This window comes from Hemiscyllium ocellatum, chromosome 5 (assembly GCF_020745735.1).
Source record: "Hemiscyllium ocellatum isolate sHemOce1 chromosome 5, sHemOce1.pat.X.cur, whole genome shotgun sequence".
In the NCBI taxonomy this organism is placed as follows: domain Eukaryota; kingdom Metazoa; phylum Chordata; class Chondrichthyes; order Orectolobiformes; family Hemiscylliidae; genus Hemiscyllium; species Hemiscyllium ocellatum.
Window position 1 is genome coordinate 124,910,220 of NC_083405.1, and position 23,759 is coordinate 124,933,978.

The 23,759-nt window shown below is 41.7% G+C and overlaps 1 protein-coding gene across 1 annotated transcript in view; it reads left to right on the forward strand.

Moving 5' to 3' along the window:
• Nucleotides 1-23,759, forward strand: part of obscnb (obscurin, cytoskeletal calmodulin and titin-interacting RhoGEF b) — an 821,414-nt gene that overhangs the window by 472,495 nt on the left and 325,160 nt on the right. The window contains exons 52-55 of the mRNA XM_060825732.1: nt 239-505; nt 1,216-1,482; nt 6,281-6,547; nt 22,246-22,512. Of these exons, the coding sequence (XP_060681715.1) occupies nt 239-505; nt 1,216-1,482; nt 6,281-6,547; nt 22,246-22,512 (1,068 nt within the window). The remainder of the gene's footprint in view (nt 1-238; nt 506-1,215; nt 1,483-6,280; nt 6,548-22,245; nt 22,513-23,759) is intronic.

Here is a 23,759-nt window from a genome sequence, read left to right on the forward strand (position 1 = left end):
ACAAAGCAACAGAAGCTGAATGGAGGTAAGCATTTCAGTCATGATAATATTGAGTAGGTGACACACTTGAGGGGTTAAATTGCCTATTCCATTTCAATGTTCTTATTCAAAGAAGAGTACATTTCTAAGATAGCCAGAGAAAAAGTGAAATCAGAATGTATTTTGTGTCCAGTAAAAATCATTTTTAAATGTAAGAGACAAATCACTGTTCTAATAAACTTTAAATTTGATTTCTCAGTCTTGCCGGTGCTTTTCAAACAAGTGCTTCAGAATGTGGAGGCAGAAGAAGGTGGTATGGCTAAGTTTCACTGTGAAATTACTAAACCTGATGCTGCAGTAGAATGGCGCAAAGGATCTGTAGTGCTCTTGCCATGTGGAAAATATGAAATGAAGAATTGGGGCCCCATTGTAGAATTGTTCATTCATGATGTGGAACCAGAAGATGCTGGTGAATACACATGTGATTCAGGCGAAAGACAAACCACTGCTTCTCTAAATGTGAAAGGTAAAATGGAAGAAATTCATATTGGAATCCATCCTTTGTTTGAAAGTTACTATTATCATTCAGCCACTGTACATAATTGCATAAATTATTTTTGATCTTCAAGATTTTTAAAACCATTTCCCTCCAATCAGTTTTTAGCTTCTTGTAGATTATTTGTTTACTAATACATTGGTAACAAATGATTGTATATTTTTATTTGTTGTGAGTGGTTCAATTTTTTAATGGAGCTATCTGTGCTATCTGGAGTTTAGTGGGCCTGGTATAACCTAGATAAATGCATTAAATTGGAAGTAGTGATGGAGTATTGAATAGACGATAACTCAAAACCAGACTCAGCTCACATGATGGGAATGATTTTAATATACAGGAATAAAGATTTTTGATCAAACAACAAGGATATGGTAGTGACTTATATAATTGTAGTCTACACCTTCAAGATTACTTGAAAGTCAACAGTGTTGAGGTGATGTCACAAGAATGTGATAAAAAGCAATCTTTATGAGGCTAAGTATATTAAGATTTTTTTTACAGTCCTAAGACAAATGGAAGATTGCAGATGGTTGTTCCTTGTGAAAATCCACAACCAATGACTTGTAGTTTTAAAAAGAATATTTTAGCAGTTGTTTCCAGCAGTTCTTAATTTAAGTAAAACCAAATTGTTTAAAATTGATATTCTGATACTGGCTATAAATGTTTTCTAAATTATGTAGCCTTACCTGTGCTGTTCAGACAAGAACTGCAAAATGAAGAAGCAGAAGAAGGTAATGTTGTCACACTGCATTGCGAGCTTACTAAGCCTGGTGCTCCAGTAGAATGGAGGAAGGGGTCTCGAACGCTACATCCTAGCAACAAATATGAAATGAAACAAGATGGTGCCATTGTTCAACTATCAATTCACAATGTGAATGTGGAAGATGCCGGTCAATATACCTGTGATTCTGGGGACCAACAGACTACTGGCTACTTGAAAATTAATGGTATGAAATGTTACCATTCAGTAGAGATCTATCATAAATTGTGATCCTTGCTACTTCTTTGGTGTTGCTTTTGCCTTAATTCTTTGAAAGTTTGGTTCTTTTCAACCCATTTTCATCCTTAAGCAATTTTAATTAATCTGTTTTTGATCATTTCATGTATTTCATGATTGTTGTTCTGGCAAAATCATTAGAAATAGAACATAAAGCTGTCATTTGAGCGTTATCTGCGACTGCTAAACTGCTATGTAAAAAACATATTGTCCTGTCTTATTTAAATGATTTAATTTTATTTTAGTTTGTAACATTTTACATCGTGCTGCACTAGATGGACTTGCATTATAAATCATAAAGAACCTCTACCTGCCACATGAGCTGATATAGTTTGATGAAATTTGTTGTCAGAAATGAATATATTAACACATTTCTGTCAACTTTTCCACGTTTTAAAGGAAACTAATTAAAGAATGCATTAAAATAGCACAAGAATGAACTTGATATGAACAATCTGGCTAGGATGATAACTTGCTCAGGTGGATTGCAGAAATAAAACATAAAAATCTTCTGACGCCTTTCTTGCATTATGAGAGCCAGACATTGCCACTGTAGAAGAACAAAGAATGATTGTATTTGAAAATGAAGATACTTTTAAACTTGCAACTATAGTTTCGCACTCAGTGGAAACCAGAATCAACTATTCTAGAGAATAGCTCACTTTAAAAAAATTCAATTAAGTGTGAAAAGATATACTTGCTCCTGTCCAACAATTGTTCATTTCTGTCTGAAACAAAAATAAAATAGGATAAGTGGCCTAATCATGGCTAAGAAATTATGTTAAGGATATTAGATCCAAGATGGGAGCATACAGATTGGCCAAAAAAAGCAGCAGACCTGAAGACTGGGAGCAGTTTAGATTTTAGCAAAGGAGGATAAAAGGGATTGGTGAAGACCAATCTAAGTCACTTCCAATCAGAAAGAAGGGAAGTTATAATGGGGAATAAGGAAATGCCAGAGCAATTATATACATATTTTGGTTTTGACTTCACAAAACAAGACACAAATAATGTCCTGAAGTGTTGGAGAATACAAGGAGGGGATAGTTGAAGGAAATCAGTGTTAGTAAGGAAATGTAGTATTTGAGGAAATGGCTTTAGAAATATTGGATGCATTGGTGATCATCTTTCAAGGTTCTATACAGACACTGGAACAGATCCTGTGGTTTGGTGAGTAACTAAAGTGTTATGACGGAGCTACCGTCCCCGGTGTTCGTTTGAAGGAGAGAGACACTGGATCTGATTCAAAATATAAGCTTTTACTGAGAGAGAGACGTACGTAAATACAGTGAGATATTTACTGCTCACTGGAGAAAGCGCCTTCTGAAATCTTTCCAAAAACCCCTGCCTGATATATTGTTTGCTAAGCTAACGCTACGTAATCACTCTCACACGTGATCTCTCACAGACAAAGGCTTCCTGTGAACAGGCCTCGGCCTTGGCAGGTATCCACGAGATGGTCTGTCTTGTAAACAAGGTCTCCGAGTAAAGGCTGCCATTGTATTGGTCTGACCTTGGTAGTCCAGCTGCACAGGCAGTTTCGGTAAACAGTCCAAACAGCAGTTCCGCAGCGCCCCCCGATTTCCCAAGCAGCAACTACAGGTCTACCCTCCCTCGGCGTAAAGATATACATCCCAACAAAAGTAACCCCAGTATTTAAAAAAGGAAGTAGAGAGAAATCACAGAATTATAGACCAGTTTGCCTGACATTGATAGTCAGAAAAATGCTAGACTTCATTCTAAAAGATTTAATAGTAGAGCATTTATCAAACAGTGACAGGATTGGACAGAGGTAGCATGGAGCTTTGATAGGGAAATCATGCTTAACAAATCTACTAAAATTTTTCATAGATGTAACTGGTGAAGTTAATAAGGGGGAGCCATTGGATACGGTTTACTTGGACTTTCAGAAAGTGTTTGATAGGGTCCCACAAATGAGTTTAACATGTAAAAATAATGTGCATGGGACATGGGATAGCATTCTAAACTGGTTGGCTAACAGGAATCAAAGAAGAAGAATAAAGAGGTCTTTTTAGGCAATAACTAGTGTGGTATTGCTGGGCTCAGTGCTTAAATCCCAAGTAAGGGAACTCTATGTGATACTGCCACGTTTGCAGATGACATGAAGATGGGCAGGAGGGTGACCTGTGAGGAAGATGGAGAGGTGTTTCAGCATATAGGGAAAACAACAAGTGATAGGTTATCCTTCATAACACAAGGATTTGGGCATAGGAGCAGGGATGTTTTGCTGCAGTTGTACAAAGCTTTGGTTAGACCACACCTGAAATATTGTGTACAGTTTTAGTCTCTTTGTCTGAAGAAGACTGTTCTGGCTATGAAGAGAGATCAATGAAGATTTATCACACTTATTCCTGGGATGGCAGGACTAACATATGAAGAGAAACTGCATCAGTTGAAACTCTTCAGTAGGAATTAGGAGAATGAGGGGAATCTCGTAGAAACCTATGGACTAGACAGAGTATGGGCACAATGTTCCCAATGACTGGGGAGTCCAGAACCAGGGGTCAAAGTCTAAGGATAAAGAGTAGACCATAAAAATGAGATGAGGAGAAATTCCTTCACTCAGAGTGATGAGTCTGTGGAGTTTTCTGCCAGAAAGAGCAGTTGAGGCCAAAACATTGAATGTTTTCAAGAAGCAGGTAGCAATGTTAGCAATGAAGGGCTATATGGATTAAAGTGTTTGAAGAGAAAACAGGAAGAGGATACTGAGCTGGATGATGAGCTATGAACTTACAGAGTGCTGGTTCATAGCTCCTTGAAAATAGAGCCGCAAATAGATAGGATAGCCAAGAAGGCATTTGGTATACTTTCCTTTATTGGTTAGAGTATTGAGTATTGGAGTAAAGGAGTTGGAAGGTCATATTGCAGGACACTGGTTAGGCCACTTTTGGAATACTGCGTGCAATTCTGGTCTCCTTCCTTATCAAAAGCTTGTGAAACTTGAAAGAATTCAGAAAAGATTGACATGGATGTTGCCAGGGTTGGAGGATTTGAGCTACAGGGAGAGATTGAATAGGCTGGCACTGTTTTCCTTGGAGCGTCGGAGGCTCAGGCGTGACCTTTAGAGAGGTTTATAAAATCATGAGGGGCATGGATAGGATGAATAGACAAATCTTTTCCGTGGGGTGGGGAAGTCCAGAAGTAGAGGGCATAGGTTTAGGGTGAGAGGGGAAAGATATAACAGGGATCTAAGGCACAACCTTTTCAATTAGAGGGTGGTACACGTATGGAATGAGCTGCCAGAGGAAGTGGTAACACCCTACACACCATGTGACTTCACTTTCTCAATTAGTTTACCATGGGGAACCTTATCAAACACCTTACTAAAGTCCATGTATATGACATCTACAGCCCTTCCTTCATCTATCAACTTGGTCACTTCCTCAAAGAGCTCTATTAAGTTGGTAAGGCACGATCTACCCCGCACAAAACCATGTTGCCTATCACTGATAAGCCCATTCTTTTCCAAATATAAATAGATTTTATCCCTCAGTACCTTCTCCAGCAACTTTCCCATCATGACTTTATGAATGGTGGAGCAGACCTTTTTTTCTATATTTCTATGAGACCTTTCACTGTGACAAAAAAACTCAGATCATTGGCGAACCATTACATTACAGTCAACTAATATATTGAACTACAGAAAAGATACTTGTTCATTAACTATTTTTCACCAAGCTCCCAGGAAATATGTAGACTTGAACATTAAAATCCAAAGTTCTCCCAGCTTTTTTACAGTCTCCCATCATTCACTTCAGGGTGAGTCCCAAAGTTTCAGTAACGTCCGGCATCAAGAACAGCTCTTACAGTTCCCTGTTCTTTAAATCTTCAATCAGACCCATCACTTTGAACAGAGAACTATGTCTTACCAGCATCCTGCACCTTGGTCAACACAAAAAAGTCACTTCATCTGATGTTCATAGCAGTAGCTTTTTCTATGTTCCTTTTTGCAATAATCATGATGAATTTCAATACGCAGGTGAACTGGCAAAATCAGGTTGATAGAGGATCTCAAGAAAAGGAATTTGTGGAATGTCTGTGAGATTTTTTTTTTGTTTGGAGGAGCTTCTGTTAGAGCCCATGAGGGGACAGTCAAAATCTGAATTTGGTGATGTGTAATGAGTTTTTAAAAAATATTCCTTTATGCGTCTGCATCTTTAGCAAAACATCTGCACCTGTTATGTGTAAAATTGTATGTCAGTAGTTTCATTTACAAATCAAATTGGGTTGTCTCCTGGCAGAATTACCATGATCACAATCCACCATTCTGAGAAAAGCCTGTTTTACCCTAAATGTTAAAATGTTATTGCCTTATAAAGGCTTGCATTTGAAACAATATTACTTTTTATTGATAGCCACAACTTACTCAATATTGGCAACTGAAGTATCCCCTTTTGTTTGCCCAACTTATTGCTAACAAATTTACTGAATTGGTCCTAGAATAGATGCTAGGGTCTTTAATAACATATGTAAGATTGTTGCTTTAGGTGACCATCCAGTTTCCCTAGAAAGGAGGATTCAATTGATTCGGTCCTGGAAGTGCATACAGATTGATTGCTGGATGTCCCTTGCTGATAATGGATTCTGTGTGACTTAAATCTGTATTTGTGATAAGATTATTTGAAAATGACAATGATTTTTTTCTTTCATTTTTTTACTCCTTGTAAATGAAAGATTGAAATTTTGTAAAAGGTCTGATCAATTAAGTGTATTTGGCTTTATTTCAGCTGCACCTATAATATTGCAAAAAGAACTACAGAACATAGAAGTGAAGGAGTATGACACAGGCACCTTATTCTGTGAATTATCAAAACCTAATGTGCCGGTTACCTGGAGGAAAGGAACATTGTTGATCTTTCCAAATGAGAAGTATGAAATGAAACAGGATGGTCTTGTACAAATTTTACAGATTCATGACATGAAATCAGAAGATGGAGGAGAGTATTCTTGTTCATTTGAGGATCAGCGAACGACAGCTTTTGTAGCTGTGAAAGGTAGGTTAATAAATTGATAAAGAAAACAATTGGGCACATGAGTGTATACATTGAAAAGGACATTTTGAGACACAATGGTACCATCACTGCTACTAAGCTTAATGTTTGAGGTTTAAGCCCAACCTGGGGAATTGCTGGTGAAGGAAGGTATGTTCACATGCAGCCAAACAACAATCTGTACAATGGCAAACAATAAGAATTTTAAAGATTTCTGGTCAACCATATGATGGAAAATATATTGGAGTCTCTAACATCACAACCTATAGCTCCAGATAACAAAATCCAAGTCCAGGTTTCCAAAGCAGCTTCAACTTGAAACATATCGAATTCTCAAGGACCCTGACGGGTAAATGCTGAAAGGATGTTAATCGACATGGGAGAGTCTTGGACCAGAGGGCACAGTCTCAGAATAAAGAGTTGCTAATTTAGGACTAAAATAAGGAGGAGTTTCTTCTCCCAGAGGATTGTTTACAGTTCCTTGCAACAGAGACCTTGTGTATATTTAAGGTTGAGACATAGATTCTTGATCAGTAGGGAATCAAACGTTATGGTGAAAATGCAGAAAAGTGGATGCGAGGCATGTCAGATCAGCAATGATCTTTTTGAATGGCGGAGGGAGTCGAAGAACTGTTCTTTTTTCTTATGGTTTTATGCTGTTGTGAACTATGTCATGCCCCAGAATGAATACTTCATTCACAGAAGATCTTGAGTCGATAAAGTGTGGTGCTGGAAAAGGCACAGTTGGTCGGGCAGCATCTGAGGAGCAAGAGTGTTGACGTTTCAGCCATAACCATTCATCAGGACTCATGAAGGGTTATACCTGAAATGTTGACTCTTACATCTCAGATGCTTCCTGACTTGCTGTGCCTTTTCCCGTGCCACACTTTATCGACTCACAAAATATCTCTTAAAGTTTATTTTTGTTAGAATGCCTATTACAGATGACTGTAAAACATAGGAGCAGAATTAGGCCATTTGGCCCATTGAGTCTGCTCCCCCATTTGATCATGGCTGATATGTTTCTCAACCCCATTCTTCTGCCTTCTGTAACCCTTGACCCCCTTACCAATCAAGAACCTATCTGCCTCTGTCTTAAATACAGTCATTGACTTGGCCTCCATAGCCTTCTGTGCCAATGAGTTTCACTTCCTGGCTGAAGAAGCTTCTCCTCATCTCATTTGTAAAGGGTCATCTCTTCACTCTGAGGCTGAGGCTTGTTTATCGTACGAGCGGAAACCCTTCTGCATGTTCACTTATCCACACTTCTCTATATTCTACAAGTTTCAGTGAGACCCCCCTCATCCTTCTAAACCCAATGAAGTACAGACCCAGGGTCCTCAACAGTTCATTATATGACAAACCCTTCACCCCCAGGATCATTCTTGTAAACTACTTGTTAACAGCAACGCATCTTTCCTTGGATATGGAGCCTAAAACCGCTCACAGCATTACAAATATGTCTGACCAGAACCATATACAGCCTCAGCAGTACATTTCTGCTCTTATATTATAGCTATCTTGAAATGAATGCTTACATTGCATTTGCTTTTTAAATTGCTAAGTGAACATGCATGTTAACCTTAAGAGAATCCTGAACAAGATTTCCTAAGTCTCTTTGTGCTTCAGATTTCCAAAGCAATTCCCTATTTAGACAATTGTCTACAGCTCTGTTCATCCTATCAAAGTGCATAAGCTCACACTTTCACACAGTGCATGCCATCTGCCACTTCTTTGCCTACTTTTCTAGCCTGTCCTTGTCCTCATGCTGCCTGCCTGCTTCCTTAAACTTCCTACCCCTCCAACTACCTTTGTGTCATCTGCAAATGTAGCAACAATGCCCTCAGTTCTTTGGTCCAGATTGTTAATGTATAATGTGAATAGTTGTAGTTCCAACATGGACCCTTGTAGAGTTTCATTCGTCACCAGCTGCCATCCTGAAAAAGGCCCCCTTATCCCCACTCTCTGCCAGTCTGCCAATCCTCTGTCCTTGCCAGTACCTTGCCGCTAACACCATGGGCTCTTATCTTATTCAGTAGCCTCTCATGTAGCATCTTATCGAAGAGCTTCTGGGAATCCAAATAGATCATGTCCACTGGCTCTCCTTTGTCTAACTTACTTGTTACCTTTCAAAGAATTCTAGCAGATTTGTCAGGCCTGACCTCCCCTTGACGAAGCCGTGCTGATTCAGCCCTATTTTACTATGCACTTCCAAGTACTCTGCAATCTCATCTTTAATAGCGGACTCTAAAACCCCAACAACTGAAGGTAGGCTAACCGGTCTATAATTTACCCTCTTCTGTCACCCTCACTTTCTAAATAAAAATGTTACATGAACTATTTTCCAATCCTGTGGGATCCCCCCGTCTCCAGTGATTCTTGAAAGATCTCCACAATGCCTCCACAATCTCCTCAGCTATCTTCTTCTGAACTCAAGGGTGTAATACATCCAGTCCTGATGATTTATCCACATACAGACCTTTCAGCTTCCGCAGCATCTACTCCTTCATGATCATTACTACACTAACCTCTGCCCCCAACTGTCTTTAAGTTCTGGTATGCTGCTGATGTCTTCCACTGTGAAAACTGATGCAAAGTATCTATTTAGTTCCTCTGCCATTCCTTTATTCCTCATTACTATTTTTCAAGCCTCATTTTCCAGCAGTCCAATGTCCACTCTTGCCTCTCTCTTAGCTTTTATATATCTAAAAAAAACCTCTTGGAATCTCCTTTTATATTACGAGCTATTATAATACATTAGTAAGTTTTAAGAAAGAAATCATCAGGTGGCTGGGCCAGAATTTATTACCTATCCAAAATTGCCCTGAGAAGTTGATGGTGAGCTGCATTCTTGAACAGCTGATTTAATTTGGTGCAGATACATCTAGAAATGCTATTAGGGCTCTTAAGGTTCCGTGGGAGTGTTCCAACCTCTGAAGGCCTGAGTTCAAGTCCCACCTGCTCCAAAGTGTGTAATAATATCTCTGAATAGGTAGTTGAAAATATCTCATAATGCTGTTAGGGAGGAGTTCTAGGATTTTTGGCCCAATGACAGTGCATATAAGTAGGTTGTAAGGGACTTTGCAAGCATGTAAAATCCCATTTAACTCCTCCTGTACTGTACTCTTTCTATGTGGTAGGTGTTGTGGATTGGAAGGTACTGTCCATAGTGCCTTGACCAATTTCTGCAGTGCTTCATCTAGATGATACACACGGTTGCCACTGTGGTGGAAGAGGCGGTGAATGTTTGTGGGTGTGCTGTCAAACAAATGAGTAGCTTTGTCCTGAATAGTGTCACGCTTCTTAAATGTGGTTGGAGCTGTATTCATCCAGCCAAGTGAGGAGTAGTCCATCATACTGTTGACTTGTGCCTTTTGACATGCTTTGGGTGGTCAGGAAATGAGTTAATGTATGATTCCATGCCAGTGATCTGCTCTTGGAGCCGCTGTATTCATATGGCTGGTCCAGTTCAGTTTCTAGGCAAAAGTGAGGACTGCAGATGCTGGAAAGCAGAGTTTAGATCAGAATAATGCTGGAAAAGCACAGCAGGTCAGGCTTTGACAAAGGGTCAGTTAGACTCGAAACGTCAGCTTTTTTCTCTCCTTACAGATGCTGCCAGACCTGCTGAAATTTTCCAGCATTTTCTCTTTTGGTTTCAGATTCCAGCATCCGCAGTAATTTGCTTTTATTAATTAATGAAGTAGCTGAAGATGATAGGCATGGAAACTATCCTGAGGAATTCCTCCTACCACACTCTCAGCTCTTGCATTCCAAATCTTAACCACTTTGTGAAAAAGTTTTTTTCTCATTTCACTTTTGCCTATTTTACTATTTACTTTAAATCTGTGCCCTCTTGTTCTCAATCCTTAAAAAGTGTGAACATTTTCTCCCAAATTGCTCTGTTCAGAGTTATCATGATTTCGAATACTTAAATCAGGTTTCTTTTCAGTCTCTTTCTTCTCTGAGGAAAACACTCCCAACTTCTCCATTTACTGAAAATCCTCATCCCTGCAACCAACTTCTTTTGGACTCTTTCCAATGCCTTTAAGTTTCTTCCAAAGTGCAGCACCAGAACTGGATGCAGTACTCCAGCTGAGGCCAAATTAGTGTCTTATACTTGTTAGTGAAGCAATTTATTTGTGCAAATAGTGACTAAAAGCCAGCAGTTGCTAGATATTTTCTCGTCAACCAGTTCAGAGATGTTATCACACACCTCTAGAGCATGTAGGCCTTGAACTCAGGCAGCCTGACTCAGAGGTAGGGATACTATCACCACATCTCAACTGCCCCTCCAGCTGTTGATAAAGCATTTCTAATAGGTAAGAATGATTGAACAAAGCATTCAAGTGGACTATTAAGATTGCCATGTGTGCAGAGAAGACAAAACTTTAGCCTATGAGCTATCACAAGTGACAGGCTGGTATAAAGGAAGACCTTTATCATTGGCTTTGGTAGAAAAATTAATTATGTTGCTTCAGTCTGTCACATCAGTGATGGAGGCCATTTTTAGTATTGTGCCATGTTCACTTTTGTGTTGTGGCTGAATACAGTTCATTTTATAGCTACCAAACAAAAATAACCTGTCCCACTCCTGGGCTGGATTTTAATCTTGGTGGGAATTGGGAGATGCAACTAACCTTCTCAACACAACCTTACCTCTTTCTCCAGGCTGCTTGAGGCAGTGATGGAATTAGGCTGACAAGTTAAGTGGGCAAAGGTTCAACTGTTTCGAGAAATGCTGACAATCTTTATAAACTTATACCCCCCCTCAAGTGTCCCAGCCCTTCACCTTTACCATCCTCATAGTTTACGAACAGTATTTTTAAATCCTATTATAAATTGGAAGTTGTTGAATAACCCATAAACCTCGAATATATACGTTATTTAAACAAGCTATGTAAAGAGAGTCAAGCACTTGTAAAGTTACTAGCAAGAAAGTGAGGACTGCAGATGCTAGGGACCACAGTTGAGACTGTGGTGCTGGAATAGCACAGCAGGTCAGACAGCATCTGAAGAGCAGGAGAATTGATGTTTCGGGCATAAGCCTTTCATCAGGAGTGAGGCTGGAAAATGTCTAGCCGTTGGATTGTAGCCAAGTGTCCATAAAGCTCTTTAAATAAACAACTCCCTAAGTGATCACAGATTGCCCTCATAGCAGATACATGGGAGAAACATAAAAGTAATATAGAGTCATCGAGGTTTCCGCATGGAAACAGGTACTTCGCCCCAAACAGTCCATGCCACTCATTTGCATAATTAGGTTAAAAACAATGACTGCAGATGCTGGAAACCAGAATCTAGATTAGAGTGGTGCTGGAAAAGCACAGCAGTTCAGGCAGCATCCGAGGAGCAGTAAAATCGACGTTTCGGGCAAAAGCCTTTCATCAAGAATACAGTTTGCATAATTAATATGGTCTCATTTAGGTCCATATTCCTCCATGTGTATCCCATCATATACCTGTCTAAATGTTCCTTAAATGACAAAATTGTGCTCGCCACATAACTCTGTGTGAAAAAATTGCCCTCTGGATCCTTTTGTACCTCTCACCTTTAACTGGGGTAGTGGACAGCGAAGAAGATTACCTCAGAGTACAACAGGATCTTGATCAGATGGGCCAATGGGCTGAGGAGTGGCAGATGGAGTTTAACTTAGATAAATGCGAGGTGCTGCATTTTGGAAAAGCAAATCATAGCAGGACTTATACACTTAATGGTAAGGTCCTAGGAAGTGTTGCTGAACAAAGAGACCTTGAAGTGCAGGTTCATAGCTCCTTGAAAGTGGAGTCGCAGGTAGATAGGATAGTGAAAAAGGTGTTTAGTATGCTTTCCTTTAATGGTCAGAGTATTGAGTATAGGATTTGGGAGGTCTTGTTCAAGTTTACAGGACATTGGTTAGGCCACTTTTAAAATACTGTGTGCAATTCTGGTCTCCTTCCTATCGGAAGGATGTTGTGAAACTTGAAAGGGTACAGAAAAGATTTACAAGGCTGTTGCCAGGGATGGAGGATTTGAGCTTTAGGAATAGGCTGAATAGGCTAGAGTTGTTTTCCCTGGAACATCAGAGGCTGAAGAATGACCTTACAGTGGTTTATAAAATCATGAGGGGCATAGATCGGATAAAGAGATAAAGTCTTTTCCTTGGGTGGGGCAGTCCAGAACTAGAGGTCATAGGTTCAGGGTGAGAGGGGAAAGATATAAAAGGGACCTACGGGGCAACCTTTCCATGCAGAGGGTGGTTCATGTGTTGAATGAGCTGTCAGAGGCAATGGTGGAGGTTGGTACAATTGTAGCATTTAAAAGGCATTTGGATGGGTGTATGAATAGGAAGGCTTTGGCGGAATTTGGGCCAGGTGCTGGCAAATGGGACTAGATTAGGTTAGAATGTCTGGTTGGCATGGACGAGTTGGACTAAAGGGTCTGTTTCCATGCTGTACATCTCTATGACACTAACTATGACTCTGTGCCCTCCAGTTTTAGAACTCCCTAACATGGGGAAATGCTGTTGGCTATCTATCTTATCTATATTGTATAAACCTCTACAAAGTCACCCCTCAATCCCCTCAACTCCAGGGAAACAACTCCCAGCCAATTCAGTCTCTCCTCACAACGCTAACCTTCTAGTCCAGGTAGCAACCTAATAAATCCTTACTATACTCTTTTTAAGTTTCATAATGTCCTTTCTGGAATTGGTTGACCAGTACTATGCATAGTACTCTAAACATGGCCTTACTAACGTACAGCTGCAACAGAATATCCCAACTCCTATACTCAGTGCTCTGACAGATGAAAGTAAGTGTGCCGAAAGCGTTCTTCACCACCTTGTCTACCTGTGACTCCACTTTCAAGGAGCTATAAACCTGTACTCCTAGATTTCTTTGTTCAGTAACATTCCCCAGGGCCCTACCATTGATTGTGTAAGTCCTGCCCTGGTTTGACCTACCAAAGTGCAATACCTTGTGTTTTTCTAAATTAAACTCCATCTGCCATCCCTCTGCCCATTGACCCAGTTTTTCAAGATTTAGTTGCATTTTCAGATAACTTTCTTCACTGTCCACAATACCACCAATCTTGCTGTCATCTGCAAACTTCTGACCATACCTTCTAAATTCTCACCCAAATCAGTCATTTAAATGATGAATAATAATGTACGCAGCAGTGGAACACTGCTGGTCACAGGACACCAGTTTGAAAAATAACCTTCTCCTAACATGCTTTGTCTTCTACCTTCAACGTCAGAAGTCACATGACACCAGGCTATAGTCTAACAGGTTTATTTGAAATCACAAGCTTTTGGAGCACTGCTTCTCCATCAAGTGAAGCCAAGGCTCAGGACCTCAATTTGGAGGCAATTTCTGGGTTCCAAAGCCTTCGAATGGAAGTGACTCTTAAAAGTTACAACGATAGCTTGTCAAAGTTTCAACAATCTCTGGGTAGGCTAAAGGATATTAAGGTGGACAAATCCCCAGGACCAGATGGGATCTATCCCAGGATGCTAGGGGAGGTGAGACAGGAATTAGCTGGGGCCCTGACAGATATCTTTGGAGCATCCTTAAACACAGGTGAAGTGCCAGAGGACTGGAGAGTTGCTAATGTTGTCCCCCGTTCAAGATTGGTAGTAAGGATATTCCAGGTAACTACGGACCAGTGAGCCTGGTGTCAGTGGTGGTAATGTTGCTGGAGAAGGTACAGATTGATAGAATCTATTTACGTTTGGAAAAGAATGGGCTTATCAGTGAAAGGCAACGTGGTTTTGTGCGGGGTAAATCATGCCCTACCAACTTAATAGAGTTTTTTGAGGAAGTGACCAAGTTGATAGATGAAGGAAGGGCTATAGATGTCATATACATGGACTTTAGTAAGGCATTTGATAAGGTTCCCCATGGGAAACTAATGGAGAAAGTGAAGTCACATGGTGTTCTAGCTAGGTGGATAAAGCACTGGTTGAGCAACAGGAGACAGAGTAGTAGTTGAAGGGAGTTTCTCGAAATGGAGAAAGGTGACCAGTGATGTTCCACAGGGATCAGTGTTGGAGCCACTGTTGTTTGTGGTATACATAAATGATCTGGAAGAGGACATTGGTAGTCTGACCAGTAGTTTGCAGATGACACAAAGATTGGTGAAGTAGCAGAAAGCATAGGGAACTGTCAAAGAATACAGGAGAATATAGATAGACTGGAGTTGGGCAGAGAAGTGGCAGATGGAGTTCAACCTGGGCAAATGTGAGGTGATGCATTTTGAAAGGTCTAATTCTAGAATGTACTATACTATATACGGAAGACCCTTGGGAAAAGTTGATGAGCAGAGTGATCTTGGAGTTCAGGTCCATTGTACCCTGAAGATTGCAGCACAGGTGGATAGAGTGGTCAAGAAGGCATATGGTATGCTTGCCTTCATCAGGCGGGCTATGAGTATAAGATACTGAAGAAGGGCTCATGCCTGAAACGTCGACTCTACTGCTTCTTGGATGCTGCCTGACCTGCTGCGCTTTTCCAGCAACACATTTTCAGCTATTGAGTATAAGAGCTAGCAGGTCATGTTAAAATTGTAGAAGACATTGTTTTGGCCACACTTAGAATATGGTGTACAGTTCTCATCGCCACATTACCAAAGGATGTGGACGCTTTGGAGATGGTGCAGAGAAGGTTTACAAGGATATTGCCTGTTATGGAAGGTGCTAGCTATGAAGGGAGGTTGAGTAGGTAAGGATTGTATTCTTTTGAAAAAAGGAGATTGTGGAGTGACCTGATTGAGGTCTACAAAATCATGAAGGATATAGACAGGGTGGATAGAAATAAGCTTTTTCCCAGCATTCATTCTTGACAGGTCACGTGTTCAAGGTGAGAGGAGAAAAGTTTAAAGGGGATATACGCAGTAAGTACTTTACACAGAGAGTTGTAGGTGCCTGAAATGCGTTGCTAGCAGAGGTAGTAGAGGCAGGCACTGTAGATTCATTTAAGTTGCATCTGGACAGATGCATGAGTAGGTGGGGAGCAGAGGGATATGGATTCTTAGGAATTGGGCGATAGGATTAGTCAGTGGATTTGGATCGGCACAGGATTGGAGGGCCGAAGGTCCTGTTCCTAGGCTGTAAATTTTCTTTGTTCTTTGTTCTCTGGAACAATCTGTGGGGCAGCATGGTGGCTCAGTGGTTAGCACTACTGCCCCACTGCCAGGGACCTAGGTTCAATTCCGGCCTCGTGTGGAGTTTGTACATTCTCCTAGCGTCTGCTTGGGTTTCCTCCAGGTGCTCTGGTTTCCTCCCACAATCCGAAGATGTGCAAGTTAGATGGACTGGCCGTGCTTAATTTTCCATAGTGTTCAGGGATGTTCAGGCTAGGTGGGTTAGCCATGGGAAATGCAGGGTTACAGCAATAGGGTCACCTGGGTGGGATGCTCTTCAAAGGGTTGGTGTGAACTCAATGGACTGAATAGCCCGCTTGCAGGGATTCTCTGATTCTGTGATCTCCCCTGATATACTTAAGCAGGATTATCTTCTTCAAAATTCGCTTAGATTGGATGCCTACCTGAGTAAGTTCATGAAAGGAGAGGTCACCTGGTTGGGAGTTTTCTATCGGCCTCCAAATTGTTCCAGGGATGCAGAGGAAGGAATAACAAAGATGATTCTCAATAGGAGCGAGAGTAACATGGTAGTTGTTATGGGGGTCTTTAACTTCCCCAATATTGACTGGGAATACGATAGTTCAAGTAGTTTACATGGGTCAGTTTTTGTTCACCATGTGCAGGAGGGTTTTCCGACACAGTATATAAACAGGCCAACAAGGGATGATGCCATATTGGATTTGGTGCTGGGGATGAACCCGGCCAGATGTTAGATTTGGAGGTAGGTGAGCACTTTGGCGATATAATTTGGTTATGTTTAGAACAGCAATAGGCAGGGATGGGTATATACTTTAAGGAAAGAGGTATAAAGGGGAGAAAGGCAATTATGATGCGATTAGGCAAGATTTAGGATGCATAGGATGGGGAAGGAAACTGCAGGGGTTGGACACACTTGAAATGTGGAGCTTATTCAAGGAACAGATACTGCGGGTCATTGATAAGTAAAAAATGACTTGTGTCAGATTAGGGCCAATCAAAGATAGTAGTGGAAAGCTGTACACTGAATCTAAAGACATAGGGGAAGCGTTTAATGAATACTTTTTGTCAGTTTTCATATTGGAAAAGGCAGTGTTGGTGAGAATATAGAGATAGAGGCTACAAGATTAGATGGGATTGAGGTTGACAAAGAGAGGTTTTAGCAATTCTGGATGATCTGAAAATAGGTAAGACCCCTGGCCTGGATGGGATATATCCTCAGATTCTCTGGGAAGCCAGGGAGGAGATTGCAGAGCCTTTGGCTTCAATCTTTATGTCATCATTGTCGACAGGAGTAGTGCCAGAAGACTGGAGAATAACAAATGTCGTTCCCTTGTTTAAGAAGGGGAGTCAGCACAACCCTGGTAATTATAGGCCAGTGAGCCTTACTTCGGTTGTGGGTAAGGTGTTGGAAAAGGTTATAAAAGGTCAGATTTTTAATCATCTGGAAAGGAATAATTTGATTAGGCATAGTTAACACGGTTTTGTGAAAGGTAGGTCGTGCTTCACTAATCTTACTGAGTTCTTTGAGAAGGTTACAAAACAGGTGGATAAGGTAAAGCAGTTGATGTGGTGTATGTGGACTTCAGTAAGGCGTTTGATAACGTTCCACACAGTAGATTATAACACAAAATATGGAGTTTCAGGATTGATGGTGATTTAGCAGTTTGGATCAGAAATTGGCTAGCTGAAAGAAGGCCTAGGGTATTGATTGATGGGAAATGTTCATCTTGGAGCTCAGTTACCAGTGGTGTGCCGCAAAGATCTGGTTTGGGGCCCCTGATGTTTGTCATTTTTATAAATTTTCTTGGTTTGGGTATGGAAGGATGGGTTACCAGCAACACATTTGCAGCTGTGATCTCCAGCATCTGCAGACCTCATTTTTTACTCGAAGATTTTAACCTACTGCGAATCCTCTTACAAGGATGCCTTCCTTGAAGAAGCTCTCTTCCTCCCTCTACAAGGATTTCAGTGAGTCCCTCTCTCACTGCACCCCCCAGGTCATCTCCTCTCCAGCTTCCTCATTTCCCCTCCCCCCACCTTGTCTCAGTCGGTTCCCTCAACTCAGCACCGCCCTCCTAACCTGCAATCCTCTTCCTGACCTCTCCGCCCCCACCCCACTCCGGCCTATCACCCTCACCTTGACCTCCTTCCACCTATCCCACCTCCATCGCCCCTCCCCCTAGTCCCTCCTCCCTACCTTTTATCTTAGCCGGCTTGGCTCTCTCTCTCTTATTCCTGATGAAGGGCTTATGCTCGAAACGTCGAATTCTCTATTCCTGAGATGCTGCCTAACCTGCTGTGCTTTGACCAGCAACACATTTGCAGCTGTGATCTCCAGCATCTGCAGACCTCATTTTTTACTCGAAGATTTTAACCTACTGCGAATCCTCTTACAAGGATGCCTTCCTTGAAGAAGCTCTCTTCCTCCCTCTACAAGGATTTCAGTGAGTCCCTCTCTCACTGCACCCCCCAGGTCATCTCCTCTCCAGCTTCCTCATTTCCCCTCCCCCCACCTTGTCTCAGTCGGTTCCCTCAACTCAGCACCGCCCTCCTAACCTGCAATCCTCTTCCTGACCTCTCCGCCCCCACCCCACTCCGGCCTATCACCCTCACCTTGACCTCCTTCCACCTATCCCACCTCCATCGCCCCTCCCCCTAGTCCCTCCTCCCTACCTTTTATCTTAGCCGGCTTGGCTCTCTCTCTCTTATTCCTGATGAAGGGCTTATGCTCGAAACGTCGAATTCTCTATTCCTGAGATGCTGCCTAACCTGCTGTGCTTTGACCAGCAACACATTTGCAGCTGTGATCTCCAGCATCTGCAGACCTCATTTTTTACTCGAAGATTTTAACCTACTGCGAATCCTCTTACAAGGATGCCTTCCTTGAAGAAGCTCTCTTCCTCCCTCTACAAGGATTTCAGTGAGTCCCTCTCTCACTGCACCCCCCAGGTCATCTCCTCTCCAGCTTCCTCATTTCCCCGCCCCCCACCTTGTCTCAGTCGGTTCCCTCAACTCAGCACCGCCCTCCTAACCTGCAATCCTCTTCCTGACCTCTCCGCCCCCACCCCACTCCGGCCTATCACCCTCACCTTGACCTCCTTCCACCTATCCCACCTCCATCGCCCCTCCCCCTAGTCCCTCCTCCCTACCTTTTATCTTAGCCGGCTTGGCTCTCTCTCTCTTATTCCTGATGAAGGGCTTATGCTCGAAACGTCGAATTCTCTATTCCTGAGATGCTGCCTAACCTGCTGTGCTTTGACCAGCAACACATTTGCAGCTGTGATCTCCAGCATCTGCAGACCTCATTTTTTACTCTTAGTAAATTTGCAGATGACATTAAGGTAGGCAGAGTTGTGGATGGTGCCGAAAGATGTTGTGGGTTACAGAGGGACATTTTTAAGATGCAGAACTGGGCTGAGAAGTGGCAAATGGAATTTAATGTGGAAAAGTGTGAGGTAGATCACTTCAGAAGAAATAGCAGGAATGGAAAGCATTGGGCTAAAGGTAGAATTCTTGGCAGTGTGGATGAACAAGAGAGTTCTCGATGCCTAGGTGCGTAATTCCCTGAAAGTTGCCACCCAGGTTGATAAGGGTTGTTAAGAAGGCGTATGGTGTCTTGATGTTTATTGGTAGGGCGATTGAGTTTTGGAGCAGCGAGGTCATGCTTCAGCTGTACAAGACACTGGTAAAACCGCACCTGGAGTATCGCATGCATTTCTGGTTACTGCATTATAGAAAGGATGTGGAAGCTTTGGAGGAGGTTCAGAGGAGATTTATGAGGATGTTGCCTGGTATGGAAAGGAGGTCTTTCGAGGAAAGGCTGAGGGAACTGAGACTGTATTCGTTGGAGAGAAGAAGATTGAGAGGTGACTTGATCGAGACATATAAGATAATCAGAGGGTTAGTTAAGGTGGACAGTGAGAGCCTTTTCCCTCAGATGGTGAAGGCTGACACAAGGGGACATAGCTTTAAATTGAGGGATGATCGATTTAGGATAGATATTAGGGATTGTTTCTTCACTCAGACAGTAGTAGGGGCATGGAATGGCCTGCCTGCAACAATTGTAGACTTGCTGATGTTAAGTGCATTTAAATGGGCTTTGGACATACATATGAATAATAATGGATCGGTGTAGGTTAGATGGGCATCAAATTATTTTCACAGGTCGGCACAACATCGAGGCCCAAAGGGTCTGTACTGCACTGTAACGTTCTATTTCCTGTGAAAAAAATGAACAATCTAAGTAACATAATTAACCCTGGTGCAAGACACAGGTGATGTATTTGATGTTGCGCAATGGTATGGTGGCACAGTGGTTAGCACTGCTGCCTCACAGTGCCAGAGATCCGAGTTCAATTCCCGCCTCAGGCGACTCTCTTTATGGAGTTTGCACATTCTCCCCATGTCTGAGTGGGTTTCCTCCCACAATCCAAAAATGTGCAGCTTAGGTGAATTGGCCATGCTAAATTGCCTGTAGCGTTAGGGGACTGGGTCTAGGTGGGTTGCCCTTCAGTGGGTCGGTGTGGACTTGTTGGGCCTGTTTCCATGCTGTAAGTAATCTAATAACAGCAAGAACCCCTCCTGTTTATTCCAAACATTGCATTTTGAAGCGCATAGTTGGTGTTTCACAGGTCGGCGTAACATCAAGGGCTGAAGAGCCTGTACTGCACTGTAATATTCTATGTTCTAGAACAGCTGCAAAATACCTCTCATGATTCCTGAACATTGCAAAACATTTGATTACATCTGCAGCTCCACTAATCGGTCACGTACTTTTCCTTTAATGTTGTAGCCGAAGAAACATCCTAAATTCAGATGCAGAGAAAAATCGGTGTTTCACAAGTGAATTTCTGGTTGCCAGTTTCACCTCTCTATGGGTCTTCACTCAGTATTGCACTTCTACCTTTCCAGCATGCCAGTCTTGAAAAGTTGCCAGAGACAAAGTTCAGTAAGTAGTAGATACAGGTAGTGGGCATAGCTGGTAGTCGCCACCTAAGTTGTACACTGAAGGTCTCCTCAAGTTTTACTACTCTGTTGAGTATCAGATTTCACTCTCTTAGAGTCAGGGAGTTGCAGAGATATACAGTACGGATACAGACCTTTTGGTCCAACTCGTCCATGCCGACCAGATATCCTAAACTAATCTAGTCCCACCTGCCAGCACTTGGCCCATAACCCTCTAAACTCTTCCTATTCGTACACCCATTTGGACGGCTTCCAAATGTTGTAATTGTCCCAGCTTCCACCAATTCCTCTGGCAGCTTATTTCCATACACACATCACCCTCTGTGTGCAAACATTGCTCCTTGTGTCCCTTTTAAATTTTTCCCCTCCCACCCTAAACTTATGTTTTCTCGTTCTGGACTCACCTATCCCAGGGAAAAGACCTTGTCTATTTACCCTACCAATGCCTTTCATGATTTTATCCGCCTCTTTAAGGTCACCCCTCAGCCTCTGACGCTCCAGGGAAAACAGCCCTAGCCTATTCAGCCTCTCTCTAGCTCAAACCCTGAAAACATTCTTGTAAATCTTTTCTGATCCGTTTCAAGTTTCACAACTTCTCATGTGCCGGCATCTCAATCAAAGCAGCATGAATGGCTGTTTATATTTATGCACCAATCAGGCACATCGTGGTCAGACTTCTTTTCCTGCAAGTGGTTGAATTAACACTTAGTATAAAGAGCCATCTAGGTTGACCTTGGTTAAGGTAAAGAAGTCAACTTTCATTGGATATTCGAAACGAACACAGAAAAACTCAACATCCATGGAGAGAGAAAGAGTTGACACTTTGAATTTTATATGTCTTCTTCAGAACTGAAAGGTGTTAGAAAACACTTTTGATGGAGACAGAGGCTCTTTACATTCTCCAGTACTTTCTGTTTTGGTGATTTGACTAATAATGATTTACCTGGGTAAATAGTGCTGTGAGGAAGGCATATGGTGTACTGGGCTTTATTGGTAGAGGAATTGAGTTCCGGAGTCCTGAGGTCATGTTGCAGTTGTATAAGACTCTGGTGCGGCCTCATCTGGAGTATTGTGTGCAGTTTTGGTCGCCATACTATAGGAAGGATGTGGAGGCATTGGAACGAGTGCAGAGGAGGTTTACCAGGATGTTGCCTGGCATGGTAGGAAGATTGTAGGAAAGATTGAGGAAAGGCTGAGGCACTTGGGCCTGTTCTCATTGGAGAAAAGAAGGTTTAGGGGAGATTTGATAGAGGTGTATAAGATGATTAGGGGTTTAGATAGGGTAGACACTGAGAACCTTTTACCGCTAATGGAGTCAGCTGTTACTAGGGGACACAGCTTTAAATTAAGGGGTGGTAGGTATAGGACAGATGTTAGGGGTAGATTATTTACGCAGCGGGTTGTGAGTTCATGGAATGCCCTGCCAGTAGCAGTGGTGAACTCTCCCTCTTTATGGTCATTTAAGCAGGCATTGGATAGGCATTTGGAAGTTATTGGGCTAGTGTAGGTTAGGTAGGATTTGGTCGGCGCAACATCGAGGGCCGAAGGGCCTGTACTGCGCTGTATTTTTCTATGTTCTATGTTCTATGATTTCTTTCTGCTTTTAAACTATCCATAATACTTCCAATATTTTTCAGTTTTGCCTGCACTTTTCAAGCGATGGCTTCAGAATGTCGAAGTGGAAGAAGGTCACACTGCCATATTGCAGTGTGAACTTACTAAATCTGATGCCTCAGTAGAATGGAGAAAGGGATCTGTGGTGCTTCAACCAAATGACAAATATGAAATGAAATATGAAGGTTTCATTGTTGAGTTGTTAATTCATAATCTAAAGATGGAAGATGCTGGAGAATATACATGTGATTCTGGTGATCAACAGAGCACTGCTGCCTTAACTGTGACAGGTAAATGAGGATCTATAGTTTTCTGATTCAACACAGATCAAAAAAGAACTATTGTTTCCTTGTTTGAATTTTTGGTTCTTTCCAAGGCTAAGAAAGGACAGAGATGGGGCTCAGAAATTATGGGGCTAACTAATTGACAATTTTCCATGCTGTTCTTGACATTAGCCATTTTGATAACTCACATTCAGGACCCGAAAAGACAACCCAGCCTCATGGCAAGCATCAGCTATGTGCATTAAGAACCTTGTTAAGGTTAAATAATGAAGGCAGGTTGGGCTTTTACAGTCAACCCTTTGTTTCGTGAATTGTTTGGGAGGGTGGGTGGCTTTTTAACTGCCTAGAATCAGGCAACCAGTAGCAGGCCAGATTGCTGGCACTACCTGAAAACCTGACTATGCAAGTGCTGGAGTATGGTCAATGCTACGCTGTGGAGTGACTGTCCTCCGCTTACCTACCCACCCATCCCATTTAATTGGTTCTATTTTGCCTTCTTTAAATTAATTTGTTTAAAAACTGTCTGAGAAGGCAGATTGATGTTGAAGCACAGTCTCCTTTTACTCTAGCTGGATCCCATTTGATAGCTGTCAAGCCACAAGAGCCTGCTCATAGCACTTGATTGGAAAGGAAAATCGATTGCTCACTGGTCAAGGGACACCTTGATTAAAATTCCAATTCAAAGCTATTCACCCACACTGCGACTCCTCCCCACCATGATGCATTCACACATACAAAGTGAAAATTGAACCTCTTATCTGAGATGCAGAAAGGACAGGCAGTTGTTCGTTAAGCTATTCTGTGGAAGAAAAATGTTGTTTCTATAACATATATGATTACCTAAATATGATCAAACATTCCAAATTAAAATAAATTACTTTAACAAAACAAAGGTTGATATTCAGACAACATTCAGACAATGAAACAAAAGAATACATTTCCTGGAAATTTCCTTACTTTTCCAAATCCTTTGTTTAACTTTGAAGACAAAATATTGAAAACCTTATTGAGTGATTAAAATAGCTATCATCATGGTTACAAAAGCTAGCTATGAGAATCCTCAATGAAAGACCCAGCAAAAAGGTTTTTGGGCAACTCGGAAACATATTTTGAAATATAAAATGAAATACTTATATTTGCAAAAATGGAGTTAAAGCTTAGAAACAACAATAATAGAGCAGAAATATCATATAATACCTTTGGTGTTAATTTTGAAGGCTAGGAAAAAAACCACAAAGCTTAAAATAAATGCT